Raw genomic sequence first — 25,549 nt, forward strand, 5'->3', positions numbered from 1 at the left:
AAACAAAAAATCGGGACAGGCCTAAAGTTTGCAGTAACCATTGACATAAAAGGAGGACTATTTGACAGCTGTCATGGACATAGAAAAAGACTACAATGACAGCCTTCTTCACAAGCACAGATACACTGCAAGGTACAGATTCAGAACCTTATAGGGGCATATTATCTAGGGCTGGCGATAATTATCGCCGAGCGCGCTAAGCGCGCTTTTCTTTATCGCCGGCTATCGCTGGAATAACTCTCCAAGCTAGCACTGTATTACCAACGCTCAGCACTATGGCAATAAATATTCCAGCGATAGTGGGGCAAATGGCCAAACCGCCTAAAAAGACAGCGATGTCCCTACCAAAACAGCGATGATCTTGGTGATAAGGACCTGTGGCCTTAACCCCATAATCCACCTCCCATGTTAGGTATGCCTAACACAGGAATTTAGCAGACGTTAAATTCCTGCGTTAGGCTAGATGGAGCGCGATTATTGTCATCGCTACCCCTCCTTGCTAATATCGCGAAGCTGCCTTCGCGATATTTTTCCATGTTGTTTCTGTCAGCCACGCCTACTTTGCATCTCATTATCGATGCGTAGCGAGTGGTGACTGAAACGGGAGATAAATCAAGGATACACGGTCTAGCGTGTCCTTGTTAATAATACAATAGAATTATCGCCGCTTTTCACCTGAAAACGGGCGCTAAAGCGGCGATAAATCTATCGCCAGCTCTAGATAATATGCCCCATAGTGTTTTTCCCATCATCCGTTCATTACGATAAAGTTGCTAACCAGGGCTTATTTGGGTGATAATAAATTCTTATTAGTGTAGACAACCTCAAAAACTGTGTTATGCTTTAAACTGTGAGTTTGTGGGGGCTTATTTTTCAACGCGCTGCACCATGTTTACTTCCCAAAAGTGACGCAAACCCAGCACAAGGAATTGTCTTGGGTTTTGCTTTCCAACGTAAATCCTGATTTGCATTGGAAAGTAGCCATAAAGTAAAATAGTAAGGGGCCGTACACGGGGGTGCCCATGCAACCACCCATGGATTTTGATGCTAATGTCTAGTGGGAAAATAATTTGACTTTGTCAAAGCATAGTATTTTGAACTGTTAGGGGCACCCTTCCAGTACAAAACCTTTGCTTGACATGCACACACGGCGCTATAGTGAAAAGAGTGCGCACTGGTGCAAGGCAGTTTAATGTGTGTCACTGCTTGGGATAGAGCAGGAAAGCTAGATCTCGGAGAATATGGTGCTGTTGTACTGTCTCCATTTCATGCGGCGCAGCAACTTTGGTTACTGCGCAGTGTGAAAACTTAGCCAATCTGACCCCTTGTTTCTCCAGGCCAAACACTCTTAACATATAATGGCCAGCAGTATGGATGACATGTGACTCCTACCCTTGTAGCCAACATCCTATGTAATGTTTCCTATGCACTCATTTACATGCTTGTATGATTAATGGTCTCTATATGATATGCAGAGCCACTGGAGCAATGTGGCAAGGGAGCACTAAATTATGTGGCAGGTTTGGCCAAATGATGTTGCAAGAAAAGCCAAATTAAGCGGCACGTTTGTAGCATTTGTTTTATATTTTGTTATTTTTACCCGTGATAATACTGTCTGGGCAAAATTTTGCCAACATTAGTACCAGTTTAACAGCCAAAAACAGGTTATGTGGATTCCCCTCCCAAAGATCTCTTCAGTAATTTGAAGCTGGGCCCTGTTTTGCCATATAGTGCCCCAGGCCCATTCTGTCCACACCTGAAGCATGAGAGTCATAAATGTCCCTGCCAGCCCATAGACAGGGTTGTGCTAACATTGTCCTCACTGTAGAAGTGAAGTGGGGGCCTACTGGGACTTTCCGCTTTGGCAACTAAAATAGCGACAGGGCTTAAAATAAACAATAGCCTTATAAGGAGCTTCCACATTAAAGCTTCCGAGAGGTGACGCAAAGTGTTTTTGATAAAAAGTTCAAACTTTTGTTATGATCTGCGGTCAAGCACCTGCCAAAATTAGATCTTGTGGTCAACTGTTCCTCATTTCAAATGTATAGAAGGACGGCTTACTCTACCAGTAAGGGTGGGCGAAGTTTGCGGAGTACCCCTACGCAGAATTCCACGGAGTTGAACAAAAACTCAGTGAAATAACTCTGTTCCTTCTCACCCCAATTAATAAAACAGAAATCTCACATACCTTTGGTCAAACAATAAATAACTGTCTTTGTATGAGGGATCCTCCAGTGCCAGGGGCTGCAATCTCCACAGGCAAGTGGTGCGCTCCGCATCATCCCCCTGTATTTGTTGTATGTGGGGATTGTAGTCAGAGTGGGTTCTGCCTAGGTAGTTTGCGCTGTAGGATTGCGCCAGTATTAGCGAGTTTACTACAAATCGGTCAATGCAAACATGTAATTTATGCGGGTGGGAACAGTGGGAATATAGGCACACTTGCGGGTTGAGGGACATCCATGCATCTGTTAGGTCCCAATGACGTAGCCACTCCCTCAAGCTTCGGGCATTGGATGTTGCAGCCATCTGTGTCAGTGGAGGGAAGAATCTGTCAAGCCTCTCATTAAAGTCACCGCCTAGCAGCCAGGGAATATCGCACTAACGTGCCAGCAGCTCTGTCAGTGTGCGCCAAAAAGCATTCTGATCTGTGTTTGGGGCATATATGGAACCCATCACTATCGGCTTCCCTTTTGGCTTCCCTTTTGTCAATACGAATCAGCCATACCTATCTACTTCAGTCTCCTCGGGTGTGAACAGTCTCTGGTCTAGTCCAAATTAAGGTCCCCCTGGCATAGGAGGAATAGCCTGTGGCTAGTATCTGACCTTTCCATCTCTGCTGCAACTACGGATCTCTGGCTGCGCTATGTGTGTCTCTTGCAGCAGCGCCACAAGGGTTGCGTGTCTCTTGAGATATGCATATATTTCGTATCTACGGGCCGGCGTGTGTAGCCCCCTAACATTCCAGGTGACTATGTTGGTGGGTGGCATGTGTAATAATCATAAGCTAATGACGTGTGTAGGTGATTAGGTGCGGCGGAGGCCAGGTGACGATGTGTCAGCCATGTAATCGGCATGGGGTGCGATATTTGTAATCTTATGATCGTGTCGCCTCGGACAGACTCTGGGGAAGGGAACCATGCGGGCTTTAACTGGGGTAGAGCAGAGGGACGACATGTGTCTGACCAAACAACAAGCAATGCCATATGGTTGGAATAGCGGGGGTAGGATAGAGCTTGTAAAAGGTGGGTCTGGCTGTTGGGCCCGTATTGCAGGTCGTCGGCCTGTATTTTTGGCTACTGAATTCTGCCTCAGAATTGCCACGTGGCGTCGGCTTGTGTAGAACGGGGTCAGTGGCACCTGGCGCGCTCAGGCATGGTCCATGTGGTCGGCACTGGGTGCAATGTATGTTGCCTCACACACTCTGCCATAAATTAATCAAGACTGAGATTGACTTGGGGGATCTGCTGACCTTAGTGTAGGCCACGTGGCATCGACTTGTGTTGCACAGGGTCAGTGGCACCTGGAGCGCTCAGCAGGTGCATAGCCAACGATGATGCGTCGTCCGGGGGGGCCTCACTGGGGGCAATGTCTATTGACTAGTGGTTTTCTCCATTAACAGAAATGTGGCACGATTTGAATTATGGGACCTGCTGACCGCAGTGTAGGACGAATGCAGTATCCGGCACACACATATCTCTGTGTTGCTGTGCTGCTGGCTGCGCTAGGGGCCTGTGTCGTGGAGTCTGGAGGTCAAGGCTGTGGACTCGTGGCAGGGTGAGGTGCGCACCCGGGAGGGAACCACGCCCAGAGACCCGGCCTTTATATCAACATTCCTACGCTGGACTGGCGTACGCCGGCCCAGCACACTCGGCTTGCGCTTATAGGGAGGGACATCACAGCTTCATGACTGAGGTCTTCCCCACTGCCTGAGGTGACATGGTTGCGTCCACTGTCTACAACACCACATACGCCAGCAGTATATGTCCACATGGCCATGTCTTGGCTCTGCATTCTAGGGTCTGTCCAGCACATCACCGCCACACTTCCCACTGTGTGCATTTTTCTTTATTGGTGAGTTGCCTCCTTCACACTTACTTGGGGGCATATCAGCAACACCCGGCGATAATTATCGCTCAGCGCTCTTAGCGTGAGGATAATTATCGCCGGGTAACGTGGATTTTTATCACTGAGATAGCGTCACTGAGATAGCGTGCTATTAGCAACGCTTATCTCCTCAGCGATAAAAATCCTCACGCTAACTGCCTAACATGAGATTATCGCTGGAAACCCAGCGATAGTCTCACGCAATGTGGCGTTTGCTTGCTGATAGGGACTCACAAACTTAGCCATGATATCCACCTTCCATAGGATATCATGGCTAAGTCAGTCCTGAAGCAGGCGTAAGGAAAGTAGCGATAACAGGGGTTATCGCTACTTTTCCTGACGCTATGCTTCATAGCGTGGGGCTTGACGATAGCAGAAATGTCACTTAGCGACATTTCTCCTGTCATGTTAGGTCAGGAACGTCCACTTTGCATCTCATTAGAGATGCAAAGCTGGGCGTAAAGAATCCCCACGCTAAAGCAAGGTTTCACGCGTTAGCGTGGCCTTGCTAATTAGGCGATAAAATTATCGCCGCATAACCGGCGATAATTTTTTATCACCTGCTTGTAAATATGCCCCTTGGTTCCCACCTCTCCCCACATTCTGCTCTTGTGAGGCTGAGGGGCCATGCCGTTTTCGGAAGATCCGCAGTCTTGTTCTGCGCTGCCTCAGTGGTAGTCCGGGGGGGGTGGTGCCTGGGGGGGGTCCTGGGGGTGGTGGCGGTGGGTGTTGCGGGCTTCTAGGGTCTCTGAGCTGCATGATCAGTAGCTCCATGGCATTTGTTGGTCTTCAGATGTGGCTCTGGGCTGGGCTCCCTTTCATGCTGCAGGTAGTCGTCCTGCTTAACACCAGCAAAAGGCAGGTGTTAAATCCCTGCTGCTAACACGCCTTATCGACTGTTTTTGGTTCGCATCGCCGATCTGGCTGGTCGTTGAGAATCTCGCGGAGTGGTGTTTTCGTTTGTTTTTGCACGGGAAAGCCTACTCTGCATATCATTAGCATTAGTTGTCGCACTCATCCGTGGCGATGTGTTTTGGGTAGATATCGCAGGAAAACTGGCTATGTCGGCAGTTTGCACCAGCTTGTGAATGGGGTGGAAAATCTATCGCAGCTTTTACGGCACTCCGGATAACTCCTTGTGAATATGCCCCTAAATATGGTCATTCGAGATCATTTACAGGACAAACATAATATGAATGCCCAATGGCGGTTTGTGCTTGCAATGCATTACACGTAAACTGTATTTACCATTGCTTGTTTTCAAAGTCCCTGCTCGAGATCAGAGACTAAAGACTGCAATGCCACTGACGGCCACCAGAGGGGTTATATCGTCACGTTAGCGCTGCAGCTCCGCCTGCACCAATCAGAATAAGACTGCAGGTAAACTATTGTTCCTTCTGTTAGTACTAGAAGCGACTGCGAGTAGATCCCGGGGCATCATGGGAAACGTAAGCAAAATTAGTGGCGCTAGAAGGGAGCAGAGATCGGGATAACGGGAAACGTAAACACATTTTAATTACCTATGAACACAGACTATTTTATTGGGATCACGTTTCATGTCCGACGCATCCCATGACGTACAGTCAAAACTTTTCACTGTGTTTTACCTTGTCTAATAAGATTAAATCTTCATCTCTATGATGGATGTTAAACTTTTATTTAACTAAATCATCAGATCTCCGGAACAGAAATCTTTCAAAAATTTAGAAATATATCCTTCATCAACACCACACGAAGTGCAATTGAATGCGGATTATAACACTTATTTCGTTTGTGGTGATATGGAATGGTTTAACACGATTACTATATTATTTGTTTACATGAAACAGGTAGGACGGGATCACTCTAAGTCCTTGAATATAACCTAAAGAACCAGTTCCCGTGTTACATAACAGTTCTACAATTAATGTCAAATATTTATCAATAATGGTCTTTTGCTGCGGCGACAGTTCTATACTTACACAAAGGCATTATGGGTATGCCCGATTTGCCATCTCTCCTATACCATGGCCTCATTGGAGGTTTCCTTCAGACTAAAGACTGCAATTCTATGTCAGGACCGGAGGCTCCGATTATGCTTCTCATTTCTTTACTAGAAATTTGCTCAGCAGCCAATCATGTTACAATAAACTAAAAAACCACAATACCCATGAACCCACTGGGCATCACGTAACAACCATAGAGAATGCATGTATAAATAGTCAGCAAGAAAATATCACATCCTCTTTCTTTGCTGCTCCGCAGCCAGTTAAGTGCATTTTGCTTACTCTAACCTGTTTTTACTTATGGCAATGCTTTGGTTATTTCTGTTTTGCATGTATTGCTAGCGCTGTACGCGTTTTCTGTTTGACTCCAATTTTCGCGAGTATTGCTAAATTGTATGGGCGGCATATGCGCGTTGCAGGGAGCGTGTGTCTACCTCCCCGGTTCGGGTGCTATGCGCCCGCGCCTCATTATTCACGTGGAGAGGGAGAAAACGGGACTGAAAGGCTACGCGCGTGCCGCGTAGTTCTTTCTTTAATTAAATTCAGGCGGTCGTTACCGCGCATGCGCGGCGGCCATTTTTTCTTGTTGACAAACATCGTTTCTCTTCAGAAATTCAGCGCGAGAGCAGCGCTTCTTTGCTCATATGCCCACAGCCTATTTTTACTGCCCCTGTTGACGTCCTGCTGTTTTCAGACACAGTTGGGGCTGGATAATTTTGCATAGGCTCTGCCTAGAGTGGCTATTTATTATTGTGCTTGGCAAGCCCTCCCTCCACATTCAAATATTTAAATAATTCCAGGTCATTAAACCTGTTGTTTGGTCTTGCCTACGGGGTTCTGCCGCTCCCCCTTTATTGTGCTTTGGCATACGTGATTATTTGTTGATATCCTTCCTCTTGTGGGCTTTATTTACACCAGGCACTGCCATGGCTGAATATTTTGAGGAGGATGCTTACTATTATTATGATGATGAGGAAGCCTCTGGCTCTATGGAGCAGGATTTGGTAGAGGCTCTTGACATGGGTGTTCAAACGTCCGTGAATAAGGCGCTGGTTCGCGCTATTACACCATTGAAACGTCATTTGTCCCAATATGCGGTGCAACAGGGTTGGCTACCTAACTCTAAATCTTCTAAATCTTCAAAATCGTCAAAATCTTCACAGTCCTCCAGGTCTGCTAACTCTTCCAAACTATCCAATCCACATAAATCTGATTTTGTTAAACTGGCCAAGGCCCTTTCTTCTGAACATTCCTATGGTCAGCCTCCCATGGAGCCTTCGTCCCCTCCAGCTCGTCAGACAGACGATGATAGTACTTCTACTTCTTCCTCCTCGGATCATGGGGTCACTTCTCCTCCTCCTCGTAAGAAAGCCCTGAAGGAACATTTTGTTGATGCGCCATCGCATCCCCAGGTTCTAACCTTTGATCCTTCCGACATCATACATCCTAATTCTTCCTCTTGGCTCCCGTCTCAGGAGGTGGCGGAGTACGTCCAGGCACACATTCGTCAACCTTTTGACAAGGATGTGCGTACCCGTCTCCGTTCTGAATGTCCACGGCCTGATTTAGCAGACAAATTAGCAGACACTCCGGAGGTGGATCCGACTATGGTGACATATCTTAAGAAATATGCCAAGGACCCAAAGAGAGGCATTGATAGAGCTTGGCGCTCTTGTCAAGATAAGTTATTGGACTTATTGGGACCTCTCACCAAAATTTTGGATTTAGGTTATCAGGCCAAAGAGTCTTCCTCCGCCATTGATCCTGACGACCTCATTGGTTGGGCTCAAAGAGCTGTTTGTCAATTGGGAAATGCCAATTGTGCCATGTCTTCTGAACGCAGACGTTCTATTTTATTAAAATTGGACCCAAAATTGGCTGAGCTCTCCTCATCTGAATCCGGCCCTTTGGCGCAGGGTTTATTGTTTGGACATCCTTTTCTCAAGGAACTTACAAAATTTGTCGCCACTTTCAGTGGTCTGGACAAGGCTCAGGCTTCTATTAGACGGGCTTTTCGCCCGGTTTTTGGGAGGGCCGGACGATATAGGGGACGATCGTTCGGCCGCGGCTTTAACCAATCTAACCAACGTGGTTTCCAGTCCCACCGTGGTGGAGGTCAGGACCCCAACTCCGCCTCCAACAAGCCTTCCTTCTACCCCTCCCGTAGAGGTCGATACCAATTCCGCAAAGGACGTGCCGGCGGTCATCAAGGAGGACATCACGATTCCTCCGCCTCAGGTGAGTTTGATCTCTGTTACAGAGGTCATGTTGGGGGGCAGGATTCAGTTTTTCCTTCCCAATTGGCTCTTGATCTCCAACGATGCATGGGTGTTAGAGACTGTCAAAGGTTTCAGAATAGAGTTTTTCAGTTGCCCAAGTCAACCTTTCCCTCCTTCTCCCTTGATGTTTTCTCTTCACGATCAGGCGATTATTTCCGCGGAAATAGACTCCCTCCTGAGGAAAGGGGCTATTGTCCGGTCTTTTCCTCATCCTCAGGGTTTTTCAAGCAACGTCTTTCTAGTTCAGAAAAAAGGAGGCGGTTCCAGGTTAGTTCTCAACCTGAAAGAGTTCTACGGCTGGATTGTCTATCGCCACTTCAAGATGGAGGGCATCCATCTTTTGAGGGATCTTCTTCAGGAAGGGGACTGGATGGTCCGCCTCGATCTGAAGGATGCTTATTTGTCGATTCCCATTTACGGTCCTCATCGCCGGTTTCTTCAATTCCAGTGGGAGAGTGTCTGGTACGAGTTCAAGGTTCTCCCGTTCGGCCTCTCGTCAGCACCCTGGTGCTTCACGAAGCTTCTGCGGCCTGTGGTAGAGTCACTGCGAGCTCGGGGAGTTCGTCTGATAATTTATCTGGACGACATTCTTATCATGGCTCACTGTCCCCGTCTGTTAGTGCTCCATTTGGAATGGTCAATAGATCTCTTACAGTCACTCGGATTTCTAGTGAATCCTCAGAAATCTGTTTTTCACCCCTCGCAGTCAATAGAATTTCTGGGTTTCCTGATCAATTCCCTCTCTTGCCAACTGCTATTGCCCCTTCAGAAGATCAGGTCAATCAAACGGGAGTTGAGATTGATTTTACACAAACAGCTTGTGTCGTTGAGGTCTATAGCTCGGATCGTCGGTCTGTTAGCTTCATCAATTCAGGCCATCTTCCCGGGTCCTCTCCATTATCGGGCGCTTCAGCGACTCAAAATCCGTCATCTCCAGAAAGGCCTCAAGTATTCGGATCAGATTCCTCTGTCAGAGGAAGCGAGGTGGGAGATGTTGTGGTGGTTGGAACACATGGAGTCCTGGAATGGCCGAGCCCTGTTCGGAGTGTCCCCGGAGGTGGTGATAGAATCCGACGCCAGTCGGTGGGGTTGGGGAGACCGTTGCGGTCCAATCTCCACGGGAGGCCGGTGGTCGTCGGAGGAATTATCTCTCCATATCAATTGCCTGGAACTTCTGGCGGGGTCCTTTGCGATCCGTTGTCTATCTCCTCGCATGACGAATTGTTGCATTCTCCTGCGCATGGACAATGTCTCAGCGGTCCGTTATGTCAACAAGCTAGGGGGGACACGTTCCAAGATTCTAGCAGAGATAGCCAAAGATTTTTGGCACTTTTGTCTTCAGAGAAACATCACGGTGATTGCGGAATACCTGCCGGGTCACAGCAATCTGGTGGCAGACTGGAATTCTCGTCATCTTCGAGATTTCAGCGACTGGAGACTTCACCCTCGGGTGTTCAGATTCCTGTCTCATGTGTGGGGCCCCTGCCAGATCGATCTTTTTGCCTCTCGCCTCCACACTCAACTTCCTCAGTTCTTCAGTTGGCGTCCGGATCCGGAGGCTCTTGCCACGGATGCATTTCTACAGACATGGCCGTCTCTCCTGTGTTACGCCTTTCCCCCGTTTGTCATGATCTCCAGGGTTCTGGCTCGCATGAAATTTTATCGGACGGAGTTGATTCTGATCACCCCTCTCTGGAGGGCTCAGGCTTGGTTCCCGGTTCTTCTGCAGATGTCTTGTGCAGTGCCATTTCTTCTTCCCCAACTGTGGAATCTGTTATTGGATCCCCTCGGCAATCCTCATCCTCTAATAGAGTCAGGTCAACTCTTTCTAGTGGCATGGCGGGTTTCGGGGATCGCTGGCAAGTCTCAGGCCTTTCGGGAGACGCTTCCAGATTTATCAACGAAGCTTGGTCTCCCAACACACACAAACGTTATGCAGCCGCATGGAAACGTTGGTGTGATTGGTGCGCTCAACGGGAAGTGGATCCCTCTAATACAGATGTCACTTTGATTGTGAATTTCTTAGCTTCCCTTGCTTCCTCAGGCCTTGCATATCGGACTGTCAACAATTTCCGTTCGGCCATTTCGGCGGGGCATATTCCTATTAATAGTAAACCTGCAGGTGAACATCCTTTGATTTCCAAATTACTCAGAGGTATCAGATTGGTAAAACCTCCTTGTCCTAAGTATGTTGCATTGTGGGATGTGTCTATTGTCTTACGTTTCTTGGAGGCTTGGCCTTCCAACGACTCTTTATCCCGCAAACAATTATCAGCTAAGTTAACTATGCTTTTATGTCTAGTCTCTTGCAAACGTGTGTCTGATGTTCGCGCGCTAGATCTTGCAGGTCGTACTTTTTCTCCTGAAGGGGTTACTTTTTCCATTTCCAGACGTACTAAGTGTAATACTGCTTCAGTCACTTACCCACGTTTTCCCAATAATCCAAAACTCTGTGTAGTGCAATGCATTAAGGATTATGAGGTAAGTACTGCTCAATTTCGACAAGATATGCATGGTCAATTGTTGATTGCGTTGCAAAAACCCTTTCGCCCTGTGACCCCGGCCACTTTAGCCAGATGGGTCAGATGGTTAATGAGTGAAGCAGGTATTGATGTTACTATTTTTGGTGCACATTCAGCTCGTGGAGCTATGGCTTCCAAGGCTTTTTCTATGGGTGTGACCTTAATAGATATTATGAAAGCAGCTGATTGGTCAACTGATTCTATGTTTAAAACTTTTTATTATAAGCCTATTCTGGATATTGCTTCTGTTGTGGTGGCTCAGCTTTGAACAAGCATAATCGGAGCCTCCGGTCCTGACATAGAATTCAAAATTTGCGAACATACGTGACAAGAATTTTCAATTCTATTAAGGACACGGAGGCGAGGATTATCCCACCCATTTTTTCTGTCATGTATTTTGCACATATACCTTTGCATATAAGACTTTTCAATTATATATTTTCTGATATATTGATCTGATATATTTGGATAAATTCCTTGTTTTTTCTCTTCCCTCCCTAAGTATCCTATGCTTTTTCTTGCATTTTGGAATGGTGTATTACGACTTTATATCTTTTTCAGGTTCTGATCCAAAGTGAGCTGCGCTCCTCTCCCTTTGTCTTGGATTATCTTTCGGACGCTTGCTGGTTCCAGTTTTCGGATGTCGATTCAAGCATCAAATCAACTGTTCCATCCTGTTGGTCTTCAGTTGCAGTGTTCAAGCTCCAAGTTTTCCTCCAAGCTCTTTCCAGTTGTTGCACTTTTTCCTTCTTCTGACTGTTGCTATCTACCAAAGAAAGAGGATGTGATATTCTCTTGCTGACTATTTATACATGCATTCTCTATGGTTTTTACGTGATGCCCAGTGGGTTCATGGGTATTGTGGTTTTTTAGTTTATTGTAACATGATTGGCTGCTGAGCAAATTTCTAGTAAAGAAATGAGAAGCATAATCCTCGCCTCCGTGTCCTTAATAGAATTGAAAATTCTTGTCACGTATGTTCGCAAATTTTGAATTCTACTGATTGCCGAAAGAGGGCCACACTCGGGTTAACATTGTCAACCCTGCTCCCAGGCTAACTTCGAACTTTGCCTTATTAGACAGCTGTTACGTCTCCTCTGGAGCCCCGCCCACTCTAGGGGAGGCCGAACCTCCAGCCCTGTAAGCCAGCTCCTAAGTGCCCCCTCCCCCATCCATGCACCGTGTGCCAGGCAAGGGGGCTAGAATTAATGACCGAAATGGGCGTTGCCCTCCCACCTTTTTGTGAGTAAAAAGAGGAGGATGAAAAATAACACTGGGCAGCTGAAAATAACATGTACCTTTGAAAAATGTTTGGGGGCATATTATCAACGGGCAGCGATAATTAACGCGGGCCGCTCTTAGCGTTAGAAATGCTTAACGCCGGCTATCGCAGATAATTATCGCCATGCTAGCGCTGTATTAACAACGCTCAGCGCAATGGCGATAATTATCCTAGCAATAGCAATGTTTTCCATGGAACATCGCTGGTTTTACAGTGATGTTCCATGGAAAACGGCGATACCCTTGATGATGGGGCCTGTGGTCTTATATGAAAAGTTAGAACAGAAGTTGCGCACTCAAAATTTCTCCAGGTCAATATTTTAAGCAAAATTAGTTGGTGCAAACGAATTAATCCCCCTGAGTAGGGAATTCAAATCGTAGATAATGATAGCACGTTCCTGAATAGGAAAATGTCTTTCGTTTTGCACTCAATCTCAGAGATATGATCTCTTTTGTGAAATTAAACTCAGGTAAATCGGAATTTATTCAAGTGTAACTTGAGTTTATTAACCGTTGTTCAAAGTTAATGAAGTCAAAGAATTGTATTCATTCTTTATCAATGCATCATATATCCGACTGCCCAATGCATTTCGGGCTTTTTTTAAGCCCTTCTTCAGGGGAGGTACTCTGAAAGGATAAGGTATAGGGTTCAGTGTATATATACATTTTAAAAACACTCAATGGAAAAGAACAATTTTTATCCAAACAATTATACAGTAGATTTTGATTGTAACAAACATGGTCATGTTGAAACAGTATTAAAAGTAATACGTTCGTAATGAGTAAAAAAACACAATACCAGTGTTGGTAATTACCAAAATGGAGGTACACTACACATCAAAGTGATGTGAAAATATCCACTTGTTTTACATGTTAAAACAACATACTGTGATGTGCATTTACCAAGGTCATAGGAAATAGTGAAGCCGAAATGGACCAAGAAAGTTTGGGTGGTAGTGTAAGTAAAAAAATTAAATGAAAAAATGAAAATGCCATATAGGACAAAGTAATGTGGTGTGTTTTTGCCAAAATTGTAGGAAAAAGTAAAAACGAAATGAAAAGAAAAATCTAGATGGTGGTGTGGGTAACAAAAATACATACAGCGTGGGGCCTTTTAAAAGAATACAATCACTATCTGACAAGTAACGGAAGATCAAACTTACAGTTGGTATGGTGATGTATAGGTTCTCCTGAACCCGGGAGAATCAAATTGGAAATGCTCCGGTCAGTGTAATGGATGGTAATCATGTGATATATAGACATGTGATAAGGAAAAGTGCGGGAAAACGAGAACTACAAAGAAAACAGACTTGTAGTTCCAAGAGGTAATCATGTGATATGTAATGAAGAAAAATGCGGGAAAAGGAGAACTACAAAGAAAACAGACTTGTAGTTCCAAAAGGTCAATAAAGTTTAGTGAAACTACCCGTGCAAACAAAATATAAAATAATAAACAATATGTAAAATAATAAACAAAAGTGAGTGCAGTTAAATCTGTAAAGGAATTAGGCCAAAAGTAAAAAGAAAAATGGAATAGACAGCGTGTGACACCGAAGAAACACATGTAATTCGAGTGATTCGAACCAAAAGCGATAGTTCAAAAAATGTAAGATATTATCAAATCCTGGAGCTTGTAAGGAAGCGTCAATGTAATAGTGCAATAGTACATGTGTATAAGATGAAATTAGTAAGTTAAATAAAATAAAATAACTGTAAGGTTCAACATGAACTGTAAAGTTACACAAGGTACTAGGGTATCACAAGTCGGGTGGAAAGTTCAAATCTCCAATTTAAGGTGAATAAAGGAGACCTTAATTACAGAAAACAGCCCAGATCATAACGCTCGTTAAGACCTTTCGGATGTATGGAATTCAGCTTGTGGATCCAAAATGTTTCTCTTTGTAATAGATATTTACTATTGTCACGACCCCTCAGCTGGGGAATCTGTTCAAGAACCAAAAATCGCAGTTGACAGATGTTATGCTGATGCTGGTGAAAATGAGTTGCGATTGGTGATTTCGCCTGTTTGGTACGTATATTGCTTTTGTGTTCATTGATCCGTATACGGATTTTTCTCTCAGTTTTGCCCACATAAACCAAACCACATGGACATTTCAACATGTAAATGAGATTCTGACTATTACATGTGGCTGTAACCTTGAGTTTGATCGTGTTGCCTTGTGAAGGATGTTGGATGTTGGTACCTTTGATGATAGAGTTACAGTTACCACAGTTAAGACATGGTAAAGTACCTTTGAAGGAGCTGGTAGTGAGTTCATCAGCTTTAGACAATATTTGTTTGATATTGCGTGATCTTTGGTAAGCAAATCTAGGTGATATTTCAAAAATGTTATTGAAATCCATTTCCATGCTTAACATAGGCCAATACCTGAGGATGGTTTTTTTTTATGTTGAAACTTTGTGTGGAAAATTTTGACACAAATGTCATTGGTTGATCAGAAGTTTTTGGTGGTTTGGGTGAAAGAAGCATCTGTCGGGTAGATTTGTTAGACTTCAATATGGCGCTGTCAAGAACTTTGGTAGGATATTTTCGTTGTTCAAATTTGGAAATGCAAGCGGATTTGCTTGATTCAAACAATTCATTGGTACTTGAGATTCTTTTCAATCGTAGTAGTTGTGAGTAGGGCAAATGATTCTTGAGAGATGGTTGGTGGAAACTGTGAAAGTGCAGGAGATTATTGCGGTCAGTAGGTTTAGTGTAAACCTCAGTGGTGAGGTTTCCTTGGTATAATGTTACCTTGGTATACAGGAATGTTATCGATTCTTTGTTTATACAATGAGTGAATTGAATTCGTTGGTCAACCGTATTAAGTGATTCGATTAATGATTCCAGATGATCAATTGAGCCATTCCATAAGATAAAGATGTCATCGATGTATCTTTTATAAAGGGTAAGATGTTGGGTCCACTCGTGTTTGCAAAGTATGTTGTCTATTTCAAAACGGTGCATAAAGAGGTTCGCGTATGTTGGGGCGGCACAATTGCCCATGGAAGTTCCGGAGCATTGAATGTAAAATGTTCCTGCCCATTCGAAGTAACTTTGTTCCCACCTACCATTCCAATCAATTAGAAACTGATATAAGTTTCTTTAAATTCATGCGTCTACTGAGACTTAAACACTACTTTCGAAACATCCTTAACATTCCAGATGTACCACGGAAGAACACCCTAATGGGACTTCGCAATAGGAGCACCTTCACAGCACCCATGAGTCATAAAGTATTGGATGCCTACGAAACAATCGTTAATAAAGAACTCAAAAAAATTGGCTACCATAACAAAAAGGCATACTCTAACATAACCAAAAAGGAACAACAAGCCTTAAAAGAATTAGCAAACAAACCAGAAATTACCATACGTCAAGCCGACAAAGGTGGAGCACTGGTCATTATGGATACCATCTTTTACACTAAAAATGTTAATGATCACGTCAACAATTCAGATACATACATGCCCACCCCAACGGATCCAACGAATGATTTCATGATTGTGCTAAAAACCATCGTTAATACAGCTTTAGAACAGGGTGTCATCAACGACGAAGACAAAACATATCTGATCAAAAGCAACCCATCTACACCCTATATCTATATGCTCCCCAAAATGCACAAAAACGCCACAAGACCGCCATTCAGACCCATTGTGTCTACAGTGAACTCACTACATGAACCCGTAGGGAAATACTTGGATAAACATCTACAAGCTTCTGTTCAGTCGATGACTACCTACATTAAGGACACTACTGATTTTCTCAATATCCTGGAGTCCATTCAAAATTTGATAACCATGGAAACCGTCCTATGTACCATTGATGTAAACTCACTTTACACTTCCATACCCCATGATAAAGGCATTGAGGCAATCGAGTCATTTCTGATGACCACAGACAAACCAGAGAATCTCAAAGTATTTCTGATGGAACTCATGCATTTCACCCTTTATCACAGTTACTTCGAATGGGCAGGAACATTTTACATTCAATGCTCGGAACTTCCATGGGCAATTGTGCCGCCCCAACATACGCGAACCTCTTTATGCACCGTTTTGAAATAGACAACATACTTTGCAAACACGAGTGGACCCAACATCTTACCCTTTATAAAAGATACATTGATGACATCTTTATCTTATGGAATGGCTCAATTGATCATCTGGAATCATTAATCGAATCACTTAATACAGTTGACCAACGAATTCAATTCACTCATTGTATAAACAAAGAATCGATAACATTCCTGGATACCAAGGTAACATTATACCAAGGAAACCTCACCACTGAGGTTTACACTAAACCTACTGACCGCAATAATCTCCTGCACTTTCACAGTTTCCACCAACCATCTCTCAAGAATCATTTGCCCTACTCACAACTACTACGATTGAAAAGAATCTCAAGTACCAATGAATTGTTTGAATCAAGCAAATCCGCTTGCATTTCCAAATTTGAACAACGAAAATATCCTACCAAAGTTCTTGACAGCGCCATATTGAAGTCTAACAAATCTACCCGACAGATGCTTCTTTCACCCAAACCACCAAAAACTTCTGATCAACCAATGACATTTGTGTCAAAATTTTCCACACAAAGTTTCAACATAAAAAAAACCATCCTCAGGTATTGGCCTATGTTAAGCATGGAAATGGATTTCAATAACATTTTTGAAATATCACCTAGATTTGCTTACCAAAGATCACGCAATATCAAACAAATATTGTCTAAAGCTGATGAACTCACTACCAGCTCCTTCAAAGGTACTTTACCATGTCTTAACTGTGGTAACTGTAACTCTATCATCAAAGGTACCAACATCCAACATCCTTCACAAGGCAACACGATCAAACTCAAGGTTACAGCCACATGTAATAGTCAGAATCTCATTTACATGTTGAAATGTCCATGTGGTTTGGTTTATGTGGGCAAAGCTGAGAGAAAAATCCGTATACGGATCAATGAACACAAAAGCAATATACGTACCAAACAGGCGAAATCACCAATCGCAACTCATTTTTACCAGCATCAGCATAACATCTGTCAACTGCGATTTTTGGTTCTTGAACAGATTCCCCAGCTGAGGGGTCGTGACAATAGTAAATATCTATTACAAAGAGAAACATTTTGGATCCACAAGCTGAATTCCATACATCCGAAAGGTCTTAACGAGCGTTATGATCTGGGCTGTTTTCTGTAATTAAGGTCTCCTTTATTCACCTTAAATTGGAGATTTGAACTTTCCACCCGACTTGTGATACCCTAGTACCTTGTGTAACTTTACAGTTCATGTTGAACCTTACAGTTATTTTATTTTATTTAACTTACTAATTTCATCTTATACACATGTACTATTGCACTATTACATTGACGCTTCCTTACAAGCTCCAGGATTTGATAATATCTTACATTTTTTGAACTATCGCTTTTGGTTCGAATCACTCGAATTACATGTGTTTCTTCGGTGTCACACGCTGTCTATTCCATTTTTCTTTTTACTTTTGGCCTAATTCCTTTACAGATTTAACTGCACTCACTTTTGTTTATTATTTTACATATTGTTTATTATTTTATATTTTGTTTGCACGGGTAGTTTCACTAAACTTTATTGACCTTTTGGAACTACAAGTCTGTTTTCTTTGTAGTTCTCCTTTTCCCGCATTTTTCTTCATTACATATCACATGATTACCTCTTGGAACTACAAGTCTGTTTTCTTTGTAGTTCTCGTTTTCCCGCACTTTTCCTTATCACATGTCTATATATCACATGATTACCATCCATTACACTGACCGGAGCATTTCCAATTTGATTCTCCCGGGTTCAGGAGAACCTATACATCACCATACCAACTGTAAGTTTGATCTTCCGTTACTTGTCAGATAGTGATTGTATTCTTTTAAAAGGCCTGTGGTCTTAGCCACACAATCCACCCCCCATGTTAAGTATGCCGTAGTCAGGAATTTAACAAATGTTAAATTCCTGCGTTAAGGCATACTTAACGCGATTTAAAAAATCGCTACCCTTCCTTGATAATATTGCAAAGCTGCCTTTGCGATATTTTCCCTGGTTTGTTTTACAGCCACGCCTACTTTGCATCTCATTAGCGTTGCAAAGTTAGGCGTGCTGGAAACGGGGGCTAAGACAGCAAAACACGCGCTAGCGTGTCCTTGCTGATTAGGCGATAAAGTTATCGCCGCTTTACGCCCGAAAACGGACTCTAAAGCGGCAATAAGTTTATCGCCTGGCCTTGATAATATGCCCCATAGTACTTCCAGACTAAGTAACACCTACCATGTAAGAAGTGAAGTAAAGGGGCCAGTAACCATGGGAGGTCACAAATGAGGACATGGAGGGACTAACAAGCCTTTTAAGGAATCGGATGCCAGTATTTATGATGGACAAAGACACAAGCCAACTAAAAATATGGGGGTGTGAGTGGGCGGGGCTTCTTTCCCATACTGAAGTCCCACAGATCTTCGCCAGAGCAGCGCTTGAGCGCTGGCTCAGGCGCGACCTAAAAAAGGGTCATTGTTCTTAGTCGATAGTAAGGTATGTCAAGAAGAAGTTGGCAAGAAAAATCCTGATAAAGAATTGGGAGGCAAGTTCTCATGGGAGAACACAATGAGACCAATCAATCAATCAATCAATCAATCAAGAGTTTGTTAAATCGCGACTACTCACCCATAAAGGTCTCAAGGCGCTAGGGGTAGCGGGGTGCAGGTTCCGTTCCATCAAGGGGGGGGGTCTGTCGAAGAGCCAGGTTTTGAGGTTTCTTGCGAAGATGGGGAGCGATGTTGTCTGTCTAAGGTGGAGCGGAAGGGCGTTCCAGGCAAGGAAGGAGAAGGAGCGGCCTCCCGATCTCGTCTTTCTGGTGCGGGGGACCACGGCGTAGGAGAGTTGGGCTGATCGTAGGGTCCTTTGGGGTGCGTGGAATTTGAGTCAGCTGTTCAGGTATGCTGGTCCAGTGCTGTGGAGGGCCCTGTGTGCGTGGGTGAGTATCTTTTAAGGGGATTCTCTCCTCGACGGGGAGCCAGTGGAGTGTGCACAGGTGCTGGGAGATGTGGCAGTGTTTTGGCAGGTTGAGGACCAGTCTTGTGGCGGCGTTCTGGATGTTCTGTAGCTTGCGGGTGAGGTTTTTGTTTATTCCAGCGTAGAGTGCGATGCCGTAGTCGAGTCTGCTGGTGACCAGGGCGTGAGTGACGGTATTTCTGAGTTTGAGGGGGATCCATTTGAAGGTCTTACGAGGGAGGCAGAGGGTGTAGAAGCAGGAAGATGAGACGGAGTTGATCTGGCAGTCCATTTAGAGCTCAGAGTCCAGGATAATTCCCAGGTTGCGTGCGTGGTCCGCGGGGGTTGGAGGGTTTCTAAGGGTGGGGGGCCACCAGGTGTCGCTCCAAGCATCGGGGTTTGGGCGATGATGAGTACTTCTGTTTTGTTGGTGTTTAGTTGTAGGCAGCTCTTTTTCATCCATTTGGCCACTGCTTCCATGCCTTCTCGAAAGTTGTGTTTGGCGGTGTTGGGTTCGTTGGATAGTGAGAGGACGAGTTGGGAGTCATCTGCGTATTACACAATGTTGAGTCCATATGTTCTGACGATGGGGGCGAGTGGAGCCATGTAGGCGTTGAAGAGCCTCGGGTGACTCCGCAGGTGGTAGGTGTAGGGTCCGAGAGGACAGGGGGGAGTCTAACCCGCTGCGTTCTATCAGAGAGGAAGGAGCGGATCCAGTCGAGGGCCTTGTCCTGGATTCCTGCGTCGTGGAGTCTGCGTATTGGGTGCGGTGAGAGACTGTGTCGAACGCCACTGAGAAGTCGAAGAGGATGAGTGCTACTGTTTCTCCTTTGTCCAGTAGGGTGCGGATGTCGTCTTTTGCAGCGAGGAGGGCGGTTTCCGTACTGTGTTTTTTTCTGAAGCTGCATTGGAAGGAGTCAAGGATGTTGTGTTCTTCAATGAATGTGGCGAGTTGGCTGTTGATGGCTTTCTTGATGACTTTCGCTGGGAACGGGAGCAGTGAGGTGTGTCTGTAGTTTATGAGGTCGGTGGGGTCCGCTGAGGGTTTCTTCAGGAGGGGGTTGACCTCGGCGTGTTTCCAGTCGTCGGGGAACGAGGCGGTCGCCAGGGAGCGGTTGATGGTGTGGCGGAGCACAGGTGCGATGGTGTAGGCAGCTCTGTTGAAGATGTGGTGGGGGCAGGAGTCCGTGGGGGCCCCTGAGTGGATTGAATTAATTGTCTTCAGTGTGTCTGTGGTGGTGAGGGCTCTCCAGTTGTCAATCGCTGGTTTCCGGATGAGGAATCAGTGTGTTGCTTGTCTTTGTCGAAGTTGTCGTAGATGCTCTTGATTTTGTGGTGGAAGATGGTGCTGAGTTTGTCGCAGAGGTCTTGTGAGGGAAGGTTGTCAGTAGACTCGCTGGTGGGTTGGGCGAACTCCTTGATGATGCTGAAGAGTTCCTTGCTGTTGTGCGCGTGAGTGGAGATTCTGTCTTCAATTGCATTTTTCCTTGTTTCTCTGATGAGTTGGTGGTGGGCATGGGTGGCGGCTCTGAAGTTATTGTGGGCTTCTGTGGATTTGGTGTTCCTCCAGGCCTTTTCGAGGTGGCGGCAAGTGCATCTGGACTCTCGGAGTTCGGTGGTAAACCATCTGGCATTCTTGGCACGAGTATTGTTGTTTTTCTTGAGGGGGGGCTATGGTGTTGGCGCTCTCCGAGATCCATCTATACAGGGTTCAGGCTGCGGTATTGGGGTAGTTGTTTTCCGCGATGGTTGGGGTGGAATTGTTGAGTGAGGAGGTGAGCACACATGGAAAAAGCAAAATGCCATGGTTTGTTTATGTACAGGAAGGTGTCCCTTCCTGTACATAAACAAACCGGAAAAAAAAGCCATTTTGTCCCGACCATGTGTGCTGCTTGAAGCAGCACACATATAATTGGCAGAAATGCATTTCAGGATTGTTTAAGTGCAGGAAGGGGCACCTTCCTACATAACCAATCCTCCCCTGCACGCAGACACCCTTGCACTTTGGTGCAAGGGTGTCTGCGTTGGTGCTAAGTTGCTCAACTTAGCACCATCGCAGGGGGAAACACACTCTTGTAAATATGGTGTAGCCTTGCGTTTGAGAAGTGGCGGAGCATGTCGTTAAGCCAAGGTGGCTAACAACACGCTCCACCACTTCCTTGTACATATCTCCCATTGTTCGATGGGAAAGGAGAGGTGGTGAAAGGAGGCTATGTGAACTGGAATTCTGAATTGTCGAAGAGATTTAAGGGATGTACCTTAAAAGTAACATGAGTTTAAAGCGTCACGTAGTGAGGGACAGTTGGAGCACTCCTTTCATAGACTCCCTGAGGTACAGACCTCTTTCTTTTGGTGATTGTGGCTTTATGCTACTTGACCCATTATTAGAGTTTCTTCTTAGGAAGACTATGGGGCATATTATCAAGGTCCGGCGTTAAAATTATCTCTTGATTTTGTGGTGGAAGATGGTGCTGAGTTTGTCGCAGAGGTCTTGTGAGGGAAGGTTGTCAGTAGACTCGCTGGTGGGTTGGGCGAACTCCTTGATGATGCTGAAGAGTTCCTTGCTGTTGTGCGCGTGAGTGGAGATTCTGTCTTCAATTGCATTTTTCCTTGTTTCTCTGATGAGTTGGTGGTGGGCATGGGTGGCGGCTCTGAAGTTATTGTGGGCTTCTGTGGATTTGGTGTTCCTCCAGGCCTTTTCGAGGTGGCGGCAAGTGCATCTGGACTCTCGGAGTTCGGTGGTAAACCATCTGGCATTCTTGGCACGAGTATTGTTGTTTTTCTTGAGGGGGGGCTATGGTGTTGGCGCTCTCCGAGATCCATCTATACAGGGTTCAGGCTGCGGTATTGGGGTAGTTGTTTTCCGCGATGGTTGGGGTGGAATTGTTGAGTGAGGAGGTGAGCTGGTCATCAGTGATTTTGGTCCAGTTTCTTCGTGGGAGCAGGTGCTGGTGTCTGTGGATGGTGGGTGTTCTGAAGGTGAAGTGGACACAACGATGGTCGGTCCATGGGAGTTTAGTGGTGTGGCCGAAGGTGATGGAGTTTCCTGTAGTGGAGTCGATGGTGTGTCCTGCTATGTGTGTGGGCTCAGTCACGTTCTGGCAGAGTCCAATGTTGTGGAGGTTCTGCATGAGGGATGTGGTGTTGGGGTCCAGTTGGTTGTCGAGGTGGAAGTTGAGGTCTCCCAGCAGGGTATAGTTGGTGGATGCGATGGCCTGCGGGGAGAGGATATCCGTGATGGAGTTGGCGAAGGGTCCACGGGGTCCAGCGGGTTGGTAGATGAGGGTTCCTCGGAGGGTGGCGGTGGGGCTGGCCAGTTTCTTGAAGTGAAGATTTTCCATCAGGTCTGTGGGCTCGTCAGGGAGTGTGCTCAGGCGGAGGGTGGATTTGTGGATGATGGCGATTCCTCCTCCCGGGCGGGTGGGGTGGCCCTTCCTGGAGATCTTGTATCCTTGGGGGATGGCGATGGCGATGTCCGGTCCTGAGGTGGGGTTGGTCCAAGTTTGGGTGAAGAACGCTACGTGCGGGGTGGTGCTGTCGAGGAGGTCCCAGATTTCGGTGGCGTGTTTGTGGAGGGATCAGGCATTAAGGAAGATGCATTGCAGGGTCTTCGGTTCAGTTGTGTTCTTGTGAGTGGGTTATGCTGGGTCCGTGTTCTTGGCGGTGCTGCAGGTGTGCTTTCAGCAGTGACAGCTGAAGGGTCTGTGGGTGTCGGCTGGTGAGGCTAGCTTGCAGTTGTTGTTGCGGCCTGGTTTGGGTGTGTGGAGTGCCACTGGGTCGTAGAGTTGGCAGCACGGAGGTCCAGGGTTCCTGGCGGTTGTCGCAGTCGGGTCGCGGATGGGCGCAGATGGGCTTGCCTTTGGTGTGCCAGCGGCGCGCTCGCTGTGCGCATCTGACCAAGGACATGTGAAACATTGGGGCATATGTACAAGCCCCTATCGCCACCACAACACACTTTTACCATCATTGTGGTGGTGATAGGGGTAGCCTTATGTACAAGGCAGCGTTAAGCCACTTAACGTGGCTTAACGCTGCCTTGTACATAAAGCCCCCTTTCACGCTATGGTTAGCGTGAAAGGGGCATGCAGTGGTTGTTGTGGTGGGCGTTCCACCGCAACACCCATTATATTTGATGCTGCCCCCTATGTACAAGAGTGGCAGATAGGAGGTAACGCCAAAATGAAGACCTGGAAAATCCTGGTATTAAGTTGGCGAAATGAGGAGAAATGCATTATTTCTCCACGTTTTTGACTTTTCCATGTGTGCTGCCTTGTGCAGCACACATGGAAAAAGCAAAATGCCATGGCTTGTTTATGTACAGGAAGGTGTCCCTTCCTGTACATAAACAAACCGGAAAAAAAAGCCATTTTGTCCCGACCATGTGTGCTGCTTGAAGCAGCACACATATAATTGGCAGAAATGCATTTCAGGATTGTTTAAGTGCAGGAAGGGGCACCTTCCTACATAACCAATCCTCCCCTGCACGCAGACACCCTTGCACTTTGGTCCAAGGGCCCCTGCGTTGGTGCTAAGTTGCTCAACTTAGCACCATCGCAGGGGGAAACACACTCTTGTAAATATGGTGTAGCCTTGCGTTTGAGAAGTGGCGGAGCATGTCGTTAAGCCAAGGTGGCTAACGACACGCTCCACCACTTCCTTGTACATATCTCCCATTGTTCGATGGGAAAGGAGAGGTGGTGAAAGGAGGCTATGTGAACTGGAATTCTGAATTGTCGAAGAGATTTAAGGGATGTACCTTAAAAGTAACATGAGTTTAAAGCGTCACGTAGTGAGGGACAGTTGGAGCACTCCTTTCATAGACTCCCTGAGGTACAGACCTCTTTCTGTAGCCTTTCGACCACTGCTGGTACTTTTTCTGAAAGAGGAGCTGTTTCTTCATGGGGACAAAGATCTCTACGGGTGTGGGACGCGTAAACCTAGTTAGGAACACCACCGCACTTAACAGCTGTTGTTGTCAATAATATCACCTGGAACGGACCACGCCAACAGGGCCCAAGACAGTTCCTTCTCAAATGGTTCTTAATTAGCACCCAGTCACCGGGGCTCAAGTCGTGGCAGAGATCTTGATGTCACGGTGCTGTGGCCGCTTCAACCTGGTGAGAAGCAGAACGAACCACGTCAGACAATGCTTTATAGTAGTGGAACACCAAATCATCCAACATGTTCACAAGCATGTTGGCAGGCAACCACATCGCTCATCCCATGAGAATCTCGTGGGGCGACAAGCCAGTTCTTCTATCGGGAACACTGCATAGGATCAACAGCACAAGAGGCAAAGCACCAGGCCATTTCAGAAATGTCATAGCACACACTTTAGCCAACCTCAATCTCAAAGTGTCATTTATCTGTTCCACGATTCCTAAAGTCTTTGGCCGATAACTGCAATGTAATCTCTGTTCCACTTGCAAAGCTGCGCACAACATTTGTCGAACCTCATTATTAAAAAGAGTTCCTCGGTGTGACTCTAACGTAATTGGAAATCTGAACCTCAGGATAACCTTCCTCAGCAACAGCTTAGCTGCTGTGAGACTATCACATCTCCTTGTCAGATAGGTTTCCACCCAACGCGAAAATATGCACACCAGCACCAGAATGTATCTCAGTCCATTGCACTCAGACATCTCGACAAAATCCAACTACATCCTGTTAAAAGGTCCTCCTGATCTCCCTATGTGACTCAGCGTAACAGCAGCTCTCTTTCCCACATTCATCTGCTGGCCTGTTAATCATCTATGACCAAATGCCTCAGCAATTACTCAAAATTTTAGATTAAACAAAGGTTGCCTAAACAGTCTCACCATTGCATCCCTACCTACATTTGTAGATCCATGGATCTGTCTTGCCATCGGGTGTAACAAGGAACTGTGCAATACTGGTCTTCCATCACTCGAAACCCAAATGTCATAATCCCTTTTCACACATCCTGCTCTAATCCCACCAATTTGTTGATCCTCAGAGACATCTTCTTGCAATCATTTCACGTCCTCCCATGCGTCAGCAACTATCATCAACAAGTTGAAATTGGTTTCATCTGGGGCTTCATTTGAGAAATCTCCACGGAAAGTACAGGAAGTTAGTGCACAGTAACGTGCAACTTCATCTGCATACCTATTCCCTATGGTGACAAAATCATTCCCCTTACAATGAGCGGAACATTTCCCAACTGCAACTTCTTGTGGCAATTGCAATGCTTCTAAGTTTTCTGATAACCTCCCCATTCCTGATAGGAGACCCCGATGAAGTCATGAAACTTCTCTGAGACCATAACTGCCTGAAATTGTGAACAACACCGAAACCTTACTGGCTATCGGTGAATATTGTCACTCTCAGCTGGTCTG

At 45.6% G+C, this 25,549-nt stretch overlaps 2 protein-coding genes across 3 annotated transcripts in view; both read left to right on the forward strand.

Moving 5' to 3' along the window:
• Positions 1–25,549, forward strand: part of LOC146801628 (uncharacterized) — a 161,287-nt gene that overhangs the window by 96,052 nt on the left and 39,686 nt on the right. The window contains exon 5 of one of the 2 annotated variants that reach the window (XM_085621097.1): positions 11,452–11,724. The exons of the other annotated variant lie outside the window; for it this stretch is intronic. Within the exon in view, the coding sequence (XP_085477223.1) occupies positions 11,452–11,646 (195 nt within the window). The 3' untranslated portion in view covers positions 11,647–11,724. Of the gene's footprint in view, positions 1–11,451; positions 11,725–25,549 lie in introns of those variants that run through there. 2 annotated transcript variants of the gene reach the window in all.
• On the forward strand, positions 6,791–10,505 carry LOC146801629 (uncharacterized). Its single transcript, XM_085620651.1, has 2 exons — positions 6,791–8,635; positions 10,413–10,505. Exons 1-2 carry the CDS (start codon positions 7,016–7,018, stop codon positions 10,503–10,505), a joined length of 1,713 nt encoding a protein of 570 aa, XP_085476777.1. The 5' UTR covers positions 6,791–7,015.

This window comes from Triturus cristatus, chromosome 8 (genome assembly GCF_964204655.1).
Source record: "Triturus cristatus chromosome 8, aTriCri1.1, whole genome shotgun sequence".
Classification (NCBI taxonomy): Eukaryota; Metazoa; Chordata; class Amphibia; order Caudata; family Salamandridae; genus Triturus; species Triturus cristatus.